The sequence below is a fragment of the Xiphias gladius genome, chromosome 18, assembly GCF_016859285.1.
Source record: "Xiphias gladius isolate SHS-SW01 ecotype Sanya breed wild chromosome 18, ASM1685928v1, whole genome shotgun sequence".
Taxonomy (NCBI): Eukaryota; Metazoa; Chordata; class Actinopteri; order Istiophoriformes; family Xiphiidae; genus Xiphias; species Xiphias gladius.
The window spans coordinates 12,769,905-12,790,677 of NC_053417.1; the positions used below are offsets into that span (position 1 = coordinate 12,769,905).

General features: G+C 39.4%; 1 protein-coding gene across 3 annotated transcripts; it reads right to left on the minus strand.

Annotated features, from left to right (window-relative positions):
• Positions 1 to 692: 692 nt before the first annotated feature.
• Positions 693 to 20,747, minus strand: ube4b (ubiquitination factor E4B, UFD2 homolog (S. cerevisiae)). Of its 3 annotated transcripts, XM_040152841.1 has the most exons (29): positions 20,399 to 20,747; positions 18,988 to 19,207; positions 17,576 to 17,711; positions 17,027 to 17,114; positions 16,542 to 16,686; positions 16,142 to 16,367; positions 15,434 to 15,913; positions 14,380 to 14,484; positions 12,914 to 13,055; positions 12,396 to 12,496; positions 12,098 to 12,212; positions 11,592 to 11,675; positions 10,913 to 10,969; positions 10,110 to 10,226; positions 9,798 to 9,896; positions 9,590 to 9,703; positions 8,724 to 8,922; positions 7,999 to 8,137; positions 7,812 to 7,911; positions 7,454 to 7,581; positions 7,156 to 7,254; positions 6,625 to 6,860; positions 6,317 to 6,443; positions 6,044 to 6,188; positions 5,243 to 5,377; positions 4,859 to 5,050; positions 3,671 to 3,845; positions 2,146 to 2,292; positions 693 to 1,974 (listed from the first exon to the last, which is right to left on the minus strand). In XM_040152841.1, the coding sequence occupies exons 1-29, from the start codon at positions 20,420 to 20,422 to the stop codon at positions 1,910 to 1,912; spliced, it is 4,140 nt and encodes a 1,379-aa protein (XP_040008775.1). In that variant the 5' UTR covers positions 20,423 to 20,747; the 3' UTR covers positions 693 to 1,909. The 3 variants fall into 3 exon arrangements, with proteins under 3 accessions (XP_040008775.1, XP_040008773.1, XP_040008774.1); XM_040152839.1 differs by lacking the exon at positions 14,380 to 14,484 and having other exon boundaries at positions 20,399 to 20,746; XM_040152840.1 differs by lacking the exons at positions 14,380 to 14,484; positions 15,434 to 15,913 and having other exon boundaries at positions 20,399 to 20,743.
• Positions 20,748 to 20,773: the final 26 nt, after the last annotated feature.

The window sequence follows — 20,773 nt, forward strand, 5'->3', positions numbered from 1 at the left end:
AACTACATTTTCTGCAAATTTTTTTTGTTTGACACAATTCAGTTTCATTTAGTTCATGTTAAATATAGTTTTTGCACTTAGGTTTTTCCTGGCATGCAACAAATGTGAGCACCTTCAGGAGTGACTAAGGGGTAATTTTTGTTTTTCAGGATAAACTGCTCCAGTTTACCCTATATCATACACCGTTTAAGTCTTGCCAATGAAATTGGAACTGTGGCCAAACTCAATCCATTAGTTTATAACAGTCACATTGGAAGAATGACTAAGCTTATGCATTTGGGAAATCACCTTCCCAAAAAAAAAAAAAAAAACAGATTTTGTTATTTTGAAGTTATCTTTTAAAAAAAAATAAAGAAAAAGTTAAATCGGCAACCACCACAATATTTTTGGCTTATGAGAAACTTAGGAGTCTAAGTTTACCATCCAAATTAAAATTTGCAAGGAATTGTTGCTGTTTGAGTGATTTTATTGATAATTTTGGTATTTATGGTATTTGTCAATATCTCACCTAGTCACTTGCTTGCTTCACGTTTACTCTCTACATAAATATTAGAGAAGTTTTACAATTTGTATAATGTGACATTTTGTGTTATGTTGCATCTGTCTTTTTATAATGTCAAACTTAAAAGAAAAAAACCACTAAACCACTAAAGTATCAAGCTGAGGAAAAAAAACAGTGACGAGTTGTGAAATAATGTGCATCATCATTTATTTCAGTTCAAAATCCTAGCTTCCAAAACAGGTATGTGGTTAAAGGAAATCATTTCCTGTACAGTTAAGGTCAGCAAGGTCAAGTTAGGTACAGTGCCATTTGAAAGAGACCATCTTGAGGTGAGATATCAGTGGCTCTCCAGAACAGACTTTTAATGGTGTGCTCCTACGATGGTGTTTCTGGTGGTCATGCTACATTCTCTCATGGTCCTTTCACTACACCTAAAAGAGGGTTATTTGTCCATGAGGCGCTTAGGAGGTTCTGGACTTGAGGCCATGCACGCACAAATTCAGTTTATTGAAGTCAGCAGGGAAAACGTGACTAAAAGGAACAACTGATCAGAGTGTATTTTGGTAAACCACTGCTCATCTTCCTACTGTACTCAAAAGGAAGCTAACATTAGGATTAGTTTACTTTCAGCTACATCCTTAATAGATATTCCATGTTCTGAACTTCTTCTATAAGTATAAACTGTGCATGTGTTAGCTCTGGGACACCAGCATATATTGTGTGGACTCACGTTGATCATTGCCACAGTCTTCATAATGAAAACTCAGCCTGAGGGAAGGGAAGAGCCCAGGGCTGAGGGAAGAACCCAGGGTAGAACCTGTTAAATTTTGGTGCGGCTCCAGTTAAAGGGGCTGATTCAGGAATCTATTTTTTCCCTTTTTTTTTTTTTTTTTTTTTAAAAATCACTTTCCTTAACATGGCGAGATAGGGTATTTTCGCCTTGGCGGAAGGTATGCGCTCCACTAAGTGCCAGTCTAATTATAGGTCTTTAATGAAGCCAACATACACAGTATTACAAATTGAGAACACTAAAGGAAAACGATCAATGAAGTGAATGTATGCGCCTCGCTGGTAAAACTGTTGGTGGAAACTTATTCTTGCGGCATCATAATGCATTAACTAACTTTTGTTAAATATATGTATATATTTTGATATATATATACACAAACTCATGAGAAAAAACTTAAAAGTCTTAACTTTATTATGTTTTGTTTTTAGAACCATGATAATGGTTTGAGACAGAAAGGGTAAATGCAAATAAAAAAAAATTCAAATCAGGTCTCCTCCCCGTCCCCCCCCATTCAAAATGTTTTTTGTTCTCATTGGTAGTAGTGACACTGAATTCAGGCGATTTGGACAGATCCCTTAATGATGGTTAGCAGGCCAGACGCTGGCAACATGTGATCCTTAGACAGGCCGACCACCCTGCTTCTCTCTCATCCAGGCATGGATCCTCTCCTTCAGCTCAGGGACTGTAGAATTAAAAACAGATTGTGAGGAGCAGCTAAGAAACTGACGTTCACAATCCAACATTTGCTTTGCTGTTTCTTATAAGAAATAGACTTTTGCACTTGCTCTCGCCTACCTTGAACAGAAGAGCTTTACATGTAATTACTGGTCATAATGCATCATGGTAGGGTTACCTGATTCCAGCATGCTCTCTGTGAGTGGCTGCCTATTGAAGGGATCAGTGGGGGAGTTGAGCAGATGGCGTAGGATGGTGGAACGGTCCATGATGTTCCCCGAAGGCAGGATCACAGGGTCAGTCATCAGTGTGTCCATCAGAGGGTCTGTCATAACATAGTTACATGTACATTTTACACAGATTTAAGACACAAACACTCCCAAAACAATAACCAACAACTTTTGACTGACTATCCTGGTTTTATGCTTCTGTGCTGCACAGAAATTGAGTTTTACCAGCAGCAGAACTGGCACCTCTCTTTTATCACAGTGAATGCTATTGTCATATTGTTATTATATCTCATTTTCCTTTTTCTTTCTTTAAAGAGGCAAAAGAAACATCATAGCCTGCTCAACAGGCTGCAACCTGTGTTCGGAGAGGGGTTACTATTCAAAAATTGTGTATAGATCTGAACAGGGGCTTCTGCTAGCTGATCTACCCTCTGGCTTTTGCTATTGTCTCTGAATTAAGAGTAAATACTTACAGTTAAAATAAATAAATAAATAAATAAATAAATAAATAAAACAAACTAAATTAAAACACTTTTCTTCAAGAAAAATGCTAAAAAATAAAAAATAAAAAAAATTCTATGACTAACATGTATGGCATGTCAAACACATGTCATGCACAACCAACTGCTGAAAAAAGTGTGTTTTCTATCACAGCAATATTGGTGCACCTAACAAAACACCTGTTAAGAAATTATCCAATAAATATTCAATAAGCATTCAGTAAGGTTCGCCCTATGCTGAAATGTCACAAGGTCGTTACAGTAGGACCTGTGCATTACAAAAATAAAACCTGGCATGGGAGATTTTAACCACATAGAAAGTTGATACTCAAGCCTCCTGTATGGCACACTCCCATCAACTGTGGTGGGTTGGCCGGCATATCTGGGAATCAAAGGAGGTATGTGGGCCACGTTCCCTTACTAGATTATATTAAGTCTGTGGTTATATGATAGCCCTGCTCTAAGCTGTCTATATGACCTCTATGAGCTACAAAATCCCCTGCAAATGTCTGGAACTTAACAGCAACAGAGGCTCTTGAAGATCCTGTCCGTCTGCACTGACTGACCAGAGGTCACACCAGGATTCTAAGCTAAGTGACTATCTACTTGGGTCCAAAGATTCAGTGACTTGCTAGATGTGGCTAAAGTAACCACACACACAGCAAAAAAAAAAAATATATATATATTTTTTAAATTTAACATTACTAATTCATTTAAAAACTGTCTTTAAAGATGTTGGTATGACGCTGCTGGAAACAGAGCAATGTGATAGCTAGGCCCTTTGAGTTTTCATTGTGGATATTCAACTAATACATCATGAGAAATTATTGTGAATTTCAACAAGGCATTAATCTTTTTATAATTCTGAGATGAGCAAACTCGTTTTCTAAGTAGGTCTGGGACTCTAATATTGGGGACTGTACAGAAAATTGAGTATAATGCTTAAAAACATCGTGGGCTAACAGACACACACCTTTGAACTCGTCAGGTGCATCGCTGTAGTCCATTTCAGACTGGGAGTTCTTGGCGACTATTTCCTCCACCTTCTCCGACAACAGTTTGAATTTTTCAATGGCGATGGAGGACTTAATTCCAGCCTTCCTCATTTTTGAGATCACTTCTTCAAAGAGCTCACGGCTGTACGACCGCTGCACAGAAACAAATGACGGGGAAAATTCATTAGGGAGCAGCAGGAAAAGAGCGTCTTTCAGTTGATGCGATTGTTCAGTACGTTAACTGTGTGTTACTGTCACATTCAAGATGTTATGTCAGTTATGTCTGCACGCTTTTTCGTAGGCTGTCACAGTGAGATAGCCTGAGAAAAGCAAGCAAGAAAAGGAAGAGCTGGGTTCCCTCATGTATAACTTCTATGATATACACTCCCAACATTACAATATAAACTACAATAGTGGAAAATTAGAAAATTAACTGGCATACCGCTAGAACTGTATCATTAAAGGTATTCTCCATAAACAAATCTCACATTGTCAACTGCCTACAGTCAATATTTAAATGTTACTTTGCCAGTTAAAGTTTAAACCAAAAATGTCCATTCAAGTGGATGTCTGTGGTGCTTAGACCCAATAATATTAACACAGAATGGAAAATAATATTTCCTCGTGTTTAGTCAATTATTCGTAGCACTAAACAAGACGGTTTTTCTTCTCCTGATTCAAGGACAGAGGGCGTCGTTCGCTGTAGCGATTGTAAAAGCCATTTAGGCAAATTTGTGATTTGTGAAAACTGACTTGACTCCATCAGACACAGTACCACATAAACACATCATGTTACAGTGAATGTATCAAACTTTTCACTTGACACATTAAAACAAACTAGTCAACAGTACTTACTATCTAACTGCTTCCTGCCTGCATTATTTGGGGAGAAGTGGGTACTCATGATCAGTCGGGTGACCTCTGACTAGTGGCTGTGATGAATTGGGTGGAACACTATAATGTTCACTGAGCACAACAGAGCTTTCATACTGATGTCTTAAAGGCAATACGACCGTGACTGTAATGATCTAAATTGCCTGTAGCCTTTTCTCATGACCAGTATCATCATAACAACGTCCCACTCGTGTTTTATCATTTGAGTCAGCATGTATTCTAAAATTCTATATTTGGGATTAACTGTGAACTTTATCTCCATCAGTGCCAACCTGGTCGTCTGCAATTGCTTTAGCAAAGCGGGCACAGTCTAGCTGCAGGTAGATGTCCGTCAGCTGGTCTAAGAGCTTCTTGGGCTCAAAGCCATACTTCTCGGGGTTCTCCACCTTCAGGTCTCGACACTTGGGCCCACAGAGCTGCTGTAGGTTAAAGTTCAGCATGGCAGCTAAACGAGGCCCCAGCTCCTGTGTGAAGAGGAAGGCACTGTTTAGAATAGCTTATCTGGGTCAAAATGTCCAGTCCAGGCAGATAATGTTGCCTTTACATTAACTGTTATTGTATAAATGACAATGCATTTCTCATCATAGAGCCTAGAATACGTCATGTGCAAGTGTGACCATTTTACAAAATGTCCATCTGGGGGCAGCGACACTCACAGGCCTGAGGAAAGGCTTCTGGACCTGCTTGGTGAGGATGTGGAACATTTCAACCGTCTCTGTGGCCAAGGCCAGATAGGAGCGAGACACCCGCTCATCCTGAGTCAGCTGGGACTGGCGGCTCTGCTGCTGCTCCTGAAAGTTGGCAGGAAAACACTGTTTCTTCAAACAGCTGTCCACTAAATTCAAAAATCTCAGCACAAGTATCAATGTGGTGAGTTAAGGTGACAATATGCTTCAGCTCACAATATCCCCTGTAGCCTTTGTCAGTATGTTGTCTTTACTGGTTCACTTTTTATCTCTTTATTTTGGAGGTTAATGCTGCATTAAGGTGATATCAGAGTTATCATAATTTGGAGTTTCCGACTTGTAAATTATGGTCATGTCAATATCCAGATTATTCTGATATCTCTGATATACACATTTGGGCACTTAATATTACTTAAGTACCTGAAAACACAACAAATATGAATGCCTCAGCAAAAGTCTGTCATTCAGTGTAATTACATCCAGTTTTAATGGATATGGTGTTATACTGTCAATTCACAGTATTTTAATCCTCACATGTCCAACACTAATCAAACAAACGTTTTGATGAAGTGAACGCTTGCAAGTTAACATCTCTCCAGTCTATTCTATAACACATGGCATTAGCATTGGGATTTAAAACTGCTTTTTATTGCTTACATTCTGTTTGTATTGCTAAAAAAAAAAAAAATTAAGCTCAATAGTAATTCTTCTGCTTGTAAAATTGTAACACCTGTTACATAAATGTAAGACCTTTGAAGGCTGAGCACTGACCCTAGGTAGCTGCTCCCAGTGCTCCTTGTTCTTCATCTCTTCTTGAACTTCGTGGATACGCTTCAGGGACTCAAGGCTCTCGTCTAACAAGAAGGTGGTGTCATTAATCAGCATGTTGATGTAGCGCACAAACTGCTTGCCAGAGCTAGAGGGGAGTAAGAACAAAAGGAAGATGAAAGAGCCGGTTAGGTTGGAATTGATCAAAATGAGACAGCCACTTGCCCAAAACTAAATTTTTCCTTGACCAAAACAGTTAATCAAAGGCACACTCACTTGAACTCCTCCATGAAGGTGCCATGGTGGGCAATATTCTGCCAGAGACTCTTGAAAATAGTGCTGATATGGTACCGTATAGTGAACTTATCATAGAACTCGCTGGTGGCGCCGGTATGCTCCACATCTGACCAGAGACAGTTTTGTAATGAAAAAGAAAAGGATCTTACAGTCAAGAAAGAAATGCGTATCTGTCAGCTACATAAGGACTATGAACTACTTTATGATTCCCTTTTGCAGAATACAATCCACACTAGATCCCATTCAGTACAACGACAGTTTAGGACTACAGTATATGTAGTACTCACCAGTGTAGAACTTCATCAGGGCGGGGACTAGCTGTTTGATGGACAACGGGTGGTTCTCCATCATTTCAGAAAATCGCTGAGTACGAGGCTGTACAGCTGGGTTGGTGACAAACAGCACCTCCACCAACTTGGCAATAAGGTAGGGGTTCCTGATGTAGTTCTGGCTGCAGATGAACACTACCAAGAAGGTGACAATGTCCTGGACGCACGGCTCATATAAAACCTGGGGAGAATACCTGGACCACAGGAGGAGGGTAAGGTGGAGGAAGGGATTAAACAAGCAGGAGAGAAAAAATGCCTATTATTCACTCCTGGCTTTGGCTTCTGTATGCAGTAGACAGATTTTTGTGACTGATACATCACATATTGTGTATTGATAAATGTATTAATTTGTGTTGTACGTTTTATATCTATATTTTTCTCATATTTTCCTTTCTTTTGTACAAATATGATACAGTATCAACATTGTATTACTGCCATCCACAATTCATTGCTCAGAAATGGTTGACCAAGGCTGAACTATGAACTTACTGCACGACAAAAAGCAGAAACTCGGCCACATCTTCAATGTAGAACTCGGGGAGAGCAGCAAAGCTTTTGGGAATCTCAGGATTCAGTGGCAGGGTAATGCTGCATAAGGGATGAAGAAATAAAACATGAAAATCACATACTTTTTTTAAAAGTTTACTCTGAACTGAAACAAAGCATGACAGATATCAAAAAGATTGGGGAAAAAAAAAAAGTCCCTTTGTGTGTTGCCACATCTGTTCCCTTTACATCAATATCACATCAATGAGAAACATGGCCTGTCAGTGGCAGGGAAACTCACTTGGGGTAGGAAGGGTCCACCATGCGGAGAATGAGCTGAATGACTGTACTGTAGAACTGCAGACATCTGCGGAGCAGGTTCTCATCCAGAAGGCCCACATCAGCACAAGCTTTGGCTCGCACCAGTTTCTAACAGGACAAAGTCACACGTGATAAGGATCAAATCTCTGTAAGTATGCTCCGTTATATAATCCTGCACGTTTCAACGTTTAAGGATAGTTCTGGGTACAACTCCTGTAATGTCTAGTTACAGTGAACTGAGGGATGAGTATTTGCATATCCCTTTAAATCAATATTCAAGGTTTAACCGGTAAATGGATGGAAGACGGTGGGTGCATCTATAAGGATGTTAAACTGACCTTGAGCTGGGTTTTGCATCGCTTGAGCATCTCCCTGTGTCGACTGGCCAGGGGAGAATCTTTCCATTGGCTTTCACTGTTCTTCAGCTCCTCTACAGTCCTAACAGGGTTAACACACCAAAATTAACCCACATAGACTAAGCATGCTTGAATACCTGTGCGTGTGTGTGTGTGTGTGTGTGCGTACCTATTCAGTTCACGGATGGCTCGCAACCTACGGATGTAACGCCTGCAGCCAGGCAGGATGGACAAATGGTGGGTGTGCAGCGTAAAGAAGAAACACTCAGTGGGGAACTTGGGTTCTGAGAACTTGGTGAGGTCTTCATCTGTTTGTGTGAGCAAATAATGTTAATTATTTCCAGTACAGAAACACATAACACCATCAGTCAGAACCAATCTGCCATTTCTTTACAGTTAAAAATCAGCTTTACTACCTTTACCATCGTGTTAGTGTATCATGCCACACTATGTCATGTTTCCAAGTTTTTAAAAAAAAAAAAAAAAATTATTATTATTTCAAATCATAACGTGTGACATGAATTGTATACAATACAGCATGTGTAGCTGCTGTTATTTTGTAGATGATTCCACATAAAGCAGAAGGAATACTGAAACAAGTATGATTCATCTCAAATTAAGTCAATTACTTGTGGAAAGAAAAAAAATCTGACAAACTGATGAATCATCGAGAACTGATAAATGTGCTAAATGGATCCCCTATGTGCAATTAACAGATTTCTCAAAATGGCAGCAGTTTATGAACCATGTAGTCAACCTGCTTTACTGAAATACCAAAGCATAGTACCAATTACTCACTTCTAATTTGAAGAACAAAACATTTCTTCTAAAACATTATGTTACCTATAGCTCTCACAATCATGTATCCATGTATTGTCATTTATGTCAACTTACGCAGTTCCGTCAGCCAGCTCTTGAGCTCCTCCATAGTGGCCTTTAGACGCGTTTCCTCTAGGCTGACAACAAGACGACAGCGTGGATGGAAAATGTAATAAGGGTCCACTGTCTCCAGCTTGATCTTCATGCTCAGCTGTTGCAGCACCCATAAGAAGTTGAGCATGAAACCGTCTGTAGACACCAGCTTGTCATCAGTCTGGGAGGAAGAACAAATTAGGTATATATACACAAACTGAATGAGAACAAGTCAGCAAAAAAGTGAAATGTGCCTCCTACATTTTTCACTGACAAGTCCGGATGACACAATGGGTGTATATTGGTGCATACTCAATTTTTCATGCATTCACATTTCAAATTTAAATTACAAACTTCTTAAAAATGAACTGAACTCTTGTCATTCTCTGGTGTGCCAAGAACTGTACAAATCTCTATATTTTAGATTTTTAAATAATAATTACAACAACAATAACAATAGATTTCATTTTCTAAAGATAATTTCAAATGGTTAACATACTTAAGGTTAGGTTATAACAATGCCAAACATGTCCATAGCATTGTGTATCACAGAACAGGGGTATACACCTGTTAAAATTTGAATTCAGAAAAAAATCTAACCTTCAGGTGGCACAAAACTAAACCAGAGCTTATACTAAAAAATAAAAATGCATGCACTCACTCTCTAAAAACTTTTCTTGACCCCCTAGTTTTCTATGTTTCATGATAAATCAAGTTGTGTGAAAATCCTTTTTTATAATAAGGCCATGGTGTAAAAGTGAATATGTTTTTACACTACTGTTTTTCTCAATGTGCAAGTTTGGTAACCCTAAAAACATTTGTTTAAATGAATGACTTTTACAACTCACCTGCATCTGGGCTTTTTTCACATTGTAGTTGACTAAAGCTGCCATGTAATTAAGAGCTAACTCGCGTGTCTCTCCATTTAGTAGGATATTATGGAGAACTTTGAACAGGTCACCCTGAAAAAGATGACATTAAGCTTAAACACATTGTTCTCTTTTGATACAAAGAATACAAAAGCTATTAAATAAAAATATTAAAGTGGAGACTCACCCTTGCTGACTCCAGGTAGTGCTGCAATGACTGGCTGACAACTCTCGTGTTCTCCATGGTGATGGCTGGGCCTGAGAAATATTTGTCTCCTACTTTGGTCTAAAGGAAAAGACACACACAGAAACATTAAAAATGATCTGCACGTCAAACAACTTTCCTGGTTGCAAGTTTTGTTTCTTCAGTATAATTGCAATAATTGCATTCTCAGACACTTCTCAGCTTTTGGCAGGAATTTAAAGAATGAGTATACATTCAATAGTGCCAGATTGTAGGCAATTTGCAGTTACTCATTTAACTGAATAGACATCTCACATCATCCTCAGCAAACACAGAGAGGCTGAAGAAGGCTCCCAGGTAGGACAGTCTCTGGATCTCTCTGCCACAACCAGGGCTAAGAGGTTTGGGACACCATAGAGGGAGCGACGTTACCTGCACAGAGGAGCCATGACAGAGGAGCATATTACATACGAGTCCACAGGTTTGTGTGTGTTGTCAAGTCACAGATATTTAACACATTTTATTGTCTAGTGGTGCTAGTAACGATCCCATAACCAAAAGGTTGGTACCTGTGAAAGCGAACAACCATGGAATACAATGAACTGAATAAAATATTCCTATCTGCTCACTCAGTTTAACTCAGTTAGAGAAGCTAAACGTCTAAATGTGGCTTGAAATAAATGTGATGGAGTTAACTAATTAACATTTATCCATTACCACAGAGTTAACTGGAAACTAAGTGATCTTAATATAAACTCAAAGAATTCTGATCTCAAAGATTGTCAAGCATAGTCATATCCTTTTCCATTTACAGGGGATTTTGTCTTGCCCTTCATCTGTGAAGCAGGAAGACGTCGTATTGTCATGAAGAAAATAATCCCAACATCTTTTTACGTGCTGATGTCAACTGGGCATGTTGGTATGAGGAAGGTATAAAACAAGGAAAACAATAGCCAGACTTTCAAAAATAAAATTCACATTTCAAGGAAATACTTGAAGGGTGGAAGTGTTTGGTGACAAAATTGAAGAAATGCATGAACTAAATAATTTGAGCATTGAATTAATGTTGAACACATAAATGCCATAATTAAGCTTAAGTAATACTTCAGTATACTCACCAAATTGCACACTGGGTGAGTCTTTCCAAACTTGATTTCACAAAGCTCAGCTAATGCCTGTAGAAATGAAAGATGATGCAAATCTTTAATGGAGATATATTTCAAAGTCGCGTTTTGTTTACAGATCGATCAGGTAACATTATGTATTTTTTGTGTGACTTTGATATATTTTACAATTTTAAGTTTGAGATTACTAGTTGCTACATTTGTAATAAACAATTCACCACCAACTGCATTCTCTGACAATCAGCCCACAACAAATTTATAATACTCAAATGAAAATAATGTTCTTGAAAAGGAATTACCTAAATGCACCATAATCACAGATGTCCCAAATCAGATTATGGTACTTTTATTATTGTGTATGTTAGCATGAATTGGTGAGTAGCAGCTACAGCTTTACTCAAAATTTCTAGACAAGATTTTCAAGAAAACCATTGTAATACCAAGAGGAGAAGCAGCACAATGGGAACACCATTGTATGTATATTTAAGGATGTTTGCACACATACAGTACACATACTATACATCGGGAGCTGTCTATCTGTCAAGTAGACAGGTTGTCTGACAGGCTCATTAAGCCCTGCTGTACTGGATATCCCCTGTAACTATAACTTCATTAAGTCGCATATCCTGCCTGGTACCATAGTATAGATCAGACCAGGACAACATCTCCTTACCATGAGGGGGAATTTAAAGTTGTCACTGTCAAAAGAACATTCTTTAACTGCAAGAGCCAGCCCATGGAGGATGGGAATGAAGATCTGAAAAATAACGTCACACAAGCAATAGTAAACATGTCATGCATTAGTGCTAAGAGAAATTTTGAAATCGCAGCACACCATCAAGTTGTGGGGGATTGCACATTTGCCTGAATTACTGCAATTTCTTCATCACTGTGAAGGTGTTTTAGAGTGACAGACATAAACCATGTATCACTCCAATTACATTAATGTACAATGAACGACTACCTCATAGGTTTATTCTTACCTCTAGACACAGACTTATTTATTTTTTAAAATCAGAATAAACATGAGTACATGTAGTTCCCTTGGTGCATAGGACATAATGAGTGCGTTTGTGGTGTCTTCCTGAGCCGCTGTATGCTGCTATAGGTTTCAGCTTAAAAAAAGTGACCCTGAATTAGTATAAACATGTATCAAAAATGGATGGACGTGCTTCCCACCTGTCTGAACACTTCTTCCTCCTGGTGGGTAATGCGTGCCAGCTCCTGAATAAAGCCATATGGAAGGTTCCGACACAGCATATAAGGTACCAGCAGAGACTGCTGGAGAGGGCTTCTATATGTAGAAAGCAGACAGAAGCACTGTAGTGAAAATAAATAATGTGTCTGTGGGCAAGGTGAAAGAGTAGTTGCTATGGAAACTCAGAAAGGAAGAGCAACAGAATATACAACAAAATAATAACGGATAAGAAAAATATTTCCAAGATTATCACAGTGTGCTGCTTGCTTGCTTGCTTACCGAGGCTGGGTCATGGTGCCTTGCAGGACCAGAGCAACATGAGAAATACACTGAGAGCGAATGTTGCTGAGAAGCTGGCTGACATTTGGTTGGCTGCACATCTGAGGGTGAAACAGAAAAGAGACGAGAAGAGAGAAAACGGTTAGAGGTGTGATAAAAATGTATGCTGACAATTTCACAGAAACTCTCCAGACTCTGTTGAATCACAGTGTTCTTTGAGGAGCAAAACCTCCGCTCATTTCCAGACCAACTGGCCTGCAGCTAGTCTCGGAAGTACAGACTGTTCTTCTTTCCTCAGGACATTCTGTAACCAATTTAGACATGGTGAATAAGCTAAAAAGTGAACTGAAATATCAGTCGTTATTATCAGAAGGGTTATCGGGCTAAAAATGAAATCACAATCTTAATGCTTTGGTAGAATCACTTGAAGGGTTTTCTTCTTATGATATTTGTAAGCGTCAATCTCCTAAACAAAAACCTGGTTGAGACATTTCTTTGTCTTGCAAACAGCCAGCTACCTTGGGAGCTTTCCTCTCCTCCATGCCAACACTGTCAAAACGCTCAATGAGGTAGTTCAGCATCTCTGTCTCTTTGCATGCTTCAATGGTGAAGCGGTCACTGGGTGAATCGCAGGACATCCCTCCTCCACATGCACCAAGACTGAAAACAGGAAGGTAAACACAGAAACAAGGAGAGATAGGGGCTTTTTAAGTAAAAGAAAACATCACAGCACAGAGAGATGTACTGCATCAAACATTATAATGTCTGTATGGTTAACAAGCACAAACTCATTCTCAAGGGTCCTGAAAGAAACAAACTGTAAGGCATTAGTGACAGCATTACATAATCTCAGTACTGGGCTCTTGAAAAGAAAAAAAGAAAAGAAAGAGTTTGCATAATATTAAATATTCAAGTCTTTGAAGCCAATATTATGATTCAGCTTGTCACATTTAACTGACAAATGTGGTGTCATAAGCTTAAATTGCTGTTAGTTGTCAGCTGTAACCACAAAACCTGTACACGTGAGCTGCTTCAAAGCACGATGAACCTTAGGAGGTAATAAAATGAACCTTGCTATTTGTCCATTGGACACAGGCAATGCCGGAATATCGCCGCTGCCCTGGGTTACAACTATTCCTGAAGCTAATAATGAAATGAACACAACAGATTAAACTGATAAATAACTTAAATAACGATGTAACTATTCATTTATTCTGAAGAAAGATGAGATGCAAGTTACACTAAAACTTTTAATTAAAGCCTTTGTTTTTGCTGTTGTGAAGACAATCTAGCTTCACCTAAACACTTAACTAAGCAGCAGTAGAAATGCCCAAGAGCAGGAAATAAGACTTTCCTTTTTGACATCTAGCCCATTCAGAAAATTCCTAAACACACAATTCTGGTCTACTAGCCATATACCTGACAGCCTCATGCTATACTAAATCAAAAGATATACTAAATTAAAGTGTATTGTAAATTTTCCCTGTAAGTTTACATGCTCTTTCAGGGTTGAGGATCATTTATCTGGGATGTGCAAGATTATCTTGTACATTAAAGTGTACTGCAGATATTCATACAGATTAAAAATGAAATTCGATCAACTTTACCTGATAAATGTGAAATAAATAGGCTGAGAAATGTTTCATGGAATACAGGATAATTTCTCACACATTTCTCCATCCTGCAGCGGTTTACAGCATATTAACTACTTTAATCTTCTTCTGTTGATACTGTATTTATTACTTACCATCACATTATACATCAAAAGTTAATAGTTACTAGACCTTACGACTAAACTTCTGATGACCAAAACAAGTAAAGCGCTCTCAAAGATGGCTAGGCATCCGTCAATTTATTTTTCACAACTCTCCCCTGGTGTGTTTGTGCACCGTTAGTCGTAAGCCTCCTGAGCCCTTTGGAACATGCAGTGGGCCCATCACTGAGCAAGCATACACACATTAGCACACACCGTGCAGCGGTGTACCTGGACCCAAACTGAACCCGCGCAAAATCCTCCTCCTCCTCAGAATCTTCGTCACTGCTGTCCTGAGACATGTCAGATAGGGCAAAGAACAGGAACGACAAGGGGCTAACATGATGAGGTAGAGACAGGAGGAGTAAGGGAAAGAATGGAAGAAATGAGGATGTTGTGCAAGCACAAGGAGACAGAAGGCAATTGAAAAAACATGAAGACAGATGTGGAACAGTAACAGGTCAAGAGAAAAAAAGAAAGAAGAAGGGAGCAAAGGATGCTGGAAAGTTGGATGCTTGCCGTTTTTTAAATGTTCATTAATGCCATTGTGTCTGCAGCTTTTATATACTGTCAGAACATCTTTTCAACAGATAACTGAACTGAGTATCATTATCTCTCATACAACTTGTGTTGAGCAAGCCAATGCAAATAGGCGTTGAGCCCATCTTATTTGCTTGAGAGTTTTAAAGCAAGATTAGTTCTTTGCACAAGGGTTAGATTTTTTAAATTTTATACGTTATCAACAAGCAGTCTCAATACTGCAAATAAAGAAACCAGAATGCCTGTTAATTGTGTGAACACTCCATATATTAGAATTTTGTTAAATTTCATGTAATGTGTTTGAAATATTATGGAGTTTAAAATGTTTGATTATATTTATTTTTAATTCCCCAGATCGTAATCACCATTTGGGCATTTTTAAACAGACAACATACTGTTACATACTTTTAATGTTATAATGGCCGATTCTTTATACATATTTTACAACTGCTGCTGGAATTATCTATTTATCTTAACTTATGATTTAAACATAGATATGCTAAAATATCAGGTTGTGCATTGACTTTTAGACGAGCAGTCTAAAGGTTACTCAATTGAGATTATTATAAGCTTGTGTTGATGAGAACTGACTACATGAAACTTAATATAAGGATCAATATATACAGCAAAAGGGATCTGGCCTAAGATTTAGTTAAAAGAGAGTGTCTGGTGGTTCACAAAAAGGTTTTAGTATATTTGCTGGCATGCGCATCACACACTGATACGCAAATTTCAGATGAGATACCTAGACGGTGGGATCCTGGATCCAAAGGCGGTCTGTCGGGTATTTGATCTGAGAGAAGGGGGCACCATGAGAGGTGGTGTAGAGGAGGGTAGGTTGCGAGCCCTAGGTGAGCTCAAAGAGAGGGACTGGGGGCTGGGTGGTGGCACAGGAACTGGGGTGTTGGGAGGGACAGAGGGCCCTGCAGAGCTAGGAGTGGGTCCAAAGATACCCAATCCTCTGTGACCCGAGCTAGATGGGGAAGGAGCCCCCCAGGGAGAGGCGACAGAGTAAGGCCGATAGCGTTGGGAGATGGGCATGGGGGCAGATGGTGGGTTGAGGGGGTGTCTTGGAGTAGCAGTAACGGGTGGGCTGGGCGGAACAATGAATTGTGGGGTAGAGGGTGTAGAAGGTGCAGAAGGTGTAGTAGGGGTGGGGAGAGACGGAGAAGTCCTCTTTGCCGCATCCAAAGCCATTGGGTGAGGACTACCACACCCATACAGACTGTGGACAACATCGATAAGACGATCATTGGCAAAAATAATCAGGCAAAAATGTCTTTAAAAAAAAACAAACAAAAACAAATAATCATCAAAGCAAAACCATAAAGACTAGGGAAAAAATACACATGGCAGCTTCCAACCATTAACCACTTCCAAAGACAAGTGTTTATTACAACCAATCCAGTGCCTTGATTGGTCAGAGCTCATAATACTGAGTCAAGGTACTTGCCTAGACAGAGAGCTGGCTCCAAAGGACCCTGCACTAGGGCCCATGGGACTGCCACCTAGGCTGGAGGGCTGCACCAGCGTCAGACGATGGTCGGGAGATTTGGCTGCTGCAATTGGCTGAGAGGTGGCGGTCAAGCTGGCAAAGGGGTTGTGGACACGTGACTGGGTGGACATCATTAAGACTTCCATCAGGATCTGTCCGATCAGGTCTTTGAAGTCAGAGTATGCTACAGGGGGAAAAAAATAATAATAAAAATAAATAAAATCAAACAGTCAAGTTACAGGAATATATAATATACAGGAATCTATCAGTTTTAAAATAAAACATTCCCTTTTCACAGAGGGCACGGCCGATCAGCTTGCTATGGTGACAGAGATAAAGACGCTATTCAGTCACATACCATCTTTAGGATTCTGGTGGAACTCTGCAGCCAGAGAAGGGAGAAAGATGACATCTCTATCCTGCTCCTTCCACGATACGCGGAGGATCTTAGAGATGAGCTGCAGAGCCTGTTCTTCAGAGACATCTGAGTTTGAAGAGGTTTCCTGAGGTGCAGAAATAGAGACATCAGCAAAGGTTTGATCACACTCTAGAGCCATTCACAGTGTAAACGTCAAAAGGACTCTCATTACTTTGATTCTCATGATACTCATTATCTCATGATCCCTCTCTGGTCTATCAAGACACAGGTATGTATCAGTGAACTGAAATACATGAGTGTGAAACTAAGAATGAGAGTCAATGGAAAGTCCTGTAAATACCCAAAGACTGCTTTTATTTTTACTCATTTAAAAACTCAAGATTGACATGAACAAAGTCGAGTAGGCAAAGGAATAAAAGATGAAAGACTCTCCTGTTTGAGTAATGTTCTCTGCTGCTGTTTACCTTTTCAGTCAAATTCCTCTTCTCTCTCCGATCGCTGTCCTCCACCTCCATGTTCTCTATCCCTGAGTCCACATCCACCTGGGACATGCTGGAATAAAACAGAGAGGCACTGTGCTTTGTAAATCTCTTCATCCCTAAGCAGACCATGCTCACAATCAAGCCTCAATGTTCCATGTGAAGTGTCACATTAGTCTCATCTCTTTTACAACAAGCTTAATTACCAGATCTTGTAAAGCATGTGATAAATAAAACTGTATATTTTTTTACTATAATGTTCAAGTCAATATGGTTACAACTTTATATTGAAAGATACAGAGATTCATTGCATTAATGAGGTAATTTTTTGAATAACTGTACCATTATTGTTTTTTTGGTGTGAAACAGGAATTTAAAAAACACACACACACCAACCTTCCAAGCCCACAAGAGAGAAGTATTTGATAATCAAGAAATAGATTTTAAGTAGAGTATTGTTTTACATTGTCATTTCATGGGGCTTATAAAGCCTTTGAATAGTGTCATACAATATGCCAGCAGAAAAACTCTTACCTCTTATCACAGGAGGCAGTGTCAATGTCCATGCTCTGCGATCGGGACAAACTCTGGGACTGGGTCTCAAGGCTGTTTGAGGGGGAGCTGGACAGGGAACTGACACCCTCGCTGCTCTGACTACCATATGCAACCCCTGCAAAAGCAAAACATTATAACAGAGCACCTTTGAAGCACAAAAAGGACGCAGGTGTATCATAACATTTTGATTAAAGTCTTAAATAAGCAGTTTTCCTTTTGTTACTGGAATAGGGCTTATATTGTAGGCATGGCTTCAAGTTGGATGGCAAGTTTCAAGTTTGTTTGCATTTTCTGTTTTTTCTAGAAGTCTAGACTGCTCGAAAAGGAGAAAAGGTTGATAAAGACTATCATTTTTGTACTCCTCTTAAAATGTTATGGCTGTAATACATTTCTTTGTTTTTTCTTATGCTTTGTTGGATTTTATTCTGTCATGTTTTTCCTGGTTTTTAATTTTATGTTATCCTATTATGATGCCTCTCTTTTAGTCTTGTACAGTATGGTTTTGCATTTTTAATAGACTTTCTTGTCTGTAGTTATAATTATTGTTCTTGTTATTAAAGCAAACTGACCACCTATTGGAACAACATGGTGTGCCATACCATTACAAGCCCTAATTACTTCAAACACGTAGAGAGAAAGCAGATTAACACCCAGGATCTTACTGTGGATGAAGGCCTGGAATTAACAACTCTCTCCTGGATGCACAACAATCATATCATTACCAACTGTTGAGTCAAATAAACACTATGTACCCTGGTTGTGTCAATTAGAATATTCATAACAAACACAATGACATGCAGTGTAGGTTTGCTTAACTGCAACAAAGAAAATCCCAAATTTTAACCTATTATGAAAAGCGGCAGTGGCCCTAAAAGCCCTAAAAAGGTACCTTTGTATAGCAACACCACCACCAATTCTATGCATACCAACAAACAATTGCAGGAAACTGTCACTGCATCTATACATGGCTAGTGCATTTTCTAGAGCAGCGCACGAGTGAAAGCATCAATTCTCACTTTGTACAGCAGGGCCTACACCTGGTATTACACAGGGGCATTGTAAAAATCTACTGCTGCTTGTATTGATCTCATTCAGGATTTAGGACTGGTTCTTGTGCTCTTTAAATATCAACATCACAGATATAAAAGGTCCCTTTCAGTGTTATGCTCAGACTCAAACAACCAAGGCAATTTAACTTCCAAGCCTCAGAGACCAAGTATTACAGGACAATTTGAGTAGGATGATGGGGTTAGACTATAGATAACACAATAGGTTAACAACAACTCTGTGGTGACAATCAGGCAAAGCAACTAGTATTGCCTGCAATAACAGTAATTATGACAAACTGGACTAATACATCCCAAGACCTGTAGATCATATTAAGTTCTTACCAGAGGTGCCCATAGGGGATGTGGCAGGGGTACCATTGTGGACACTGAGCCCCAATGATTGGGAGGCAGCTGGTGGAAGGGGCTGGGGTGGGGCGCCTGAGGGTCCATGAAGGGGTCCGGGTGGAGTCTCTCTCTGTGGGGATGTCAGGGGTGTGCTGAGAGGGGTATTGGGCTGTGAAGTCTGTCCCCCTGCCAGTCGCGCCAGTCGCCTTCTGCGAATCTTTAATGAATATACCAGCAGATTTACACATTCACTCAAAGTACTAGGTACAGCCTATTATGAGCTTGCATTTTATCAATACTATATACATATATTAAATTTAATGATTAGCCATATTTTTTAAGGATAAATGACTGGCACAGTTAGCCTTTGGAAAATAAGAAACGCAATGTGATGTTAATTTTCAATATTTGATTAATAGCCCCCAAACAAAAGACACACAATTAAAGCACTGATCAGTTTTCATTCACCGCTTTTGGAGTAACATGGTCTTAAATTTGAAAGACAGGCCTTATCGAACAGATACAACACAATCTACATTACGAACAAAGTCAGATGTGGGCACTGATCGTCACAACTCATCCAAAGACCTTAACAACTACAGTAAATCAACTGCATACTCGGTTGCGAGTTGATCGAGTAGCTAAATACGGGTATAAGGTTGCAAAGAGAGAATACTTTATAAAAGACTGTGTGCAATTCAAGGGGTACTGCTCAGTGACCACATAGTCGGCCCACAGTTGATTGCACAATGGTGGCCCGGTGTGTTTTTTTTATGCTGAGTCGTCTCACGGGCTAATTTTTGACTGTTAGCAAAACAACATTAGCAACTGTCAAGCTAGCTTACCGCAAGGAGATATGCCAAATCAAACCAACAAGCAAAATGTGACCTAATCTGTAAAAATAAAACACAATGAAGACATCTGCAAGGAGGAAAATGATTTAGTATGTTTATAAAAAAATAGTTATTTACACGAAAACAATGTTATCCACGGGCCAGCTTGTACACAGCCTCTAGTATTACGTTAGCTAGTTAGCATTGAGCTCCTCTGGCTAAAATAAATTAGCGTACTAGCAACGGTGACACCAACATCCACATTCAGCTTCAAGTTCGTTCACTTCGTTATATTAACTGTCTATCGTAAATAAGCACCTTACGTGCTGGGTTGGCTGACACGTACTTGTGTGTTATGGTGTTGAGAAACGTGCGATTTCTTTCGCGAATGCATTTCTTCAATTTAGACTGAGCTAGCCGCTGAGTTAGCTCTAATAGCATGTCGGCTAGTAGCAACACCATTTGACTTGAAGCCCGAGGGAAAGGAAAGACTTTGCAAAACTAAGTGTAAATTGTTATGTTAGTAAAATAGAGCCACGCTTTTAATTTTGAGCATTTTTTCATTGTCACCTTACCTCATCTGCGCTCAATTCCTCCATCGCAGCTAAGTTAACTAGCTATTTCACTATCAACTGCTTTACTGTGTGCCAGCCAGAGCCAGCTAGCTAGCCTATATTAGAACTAAATATGCATAGTCTAACTCGTTCAACGAATATGTGTCAGTCTTGATTGTCTTCAAGATAAAAACTAGGACACCAGTATACGGAGGGTGGCAAGATACAGTTCCCCCAAAAAGCCTCTGGTTTGTTTGTTTTCTACCAAGAATGAAACAAAAAGAAAAGTAGCTAGCTATTATACGTCAAAATACAATAGCGGCCATTTTGGTTCTAGATATCGTCACGTGACTTAAGAGCCCACAGAAGGAGGCGTGCGCAAACAAGGCTTCACCG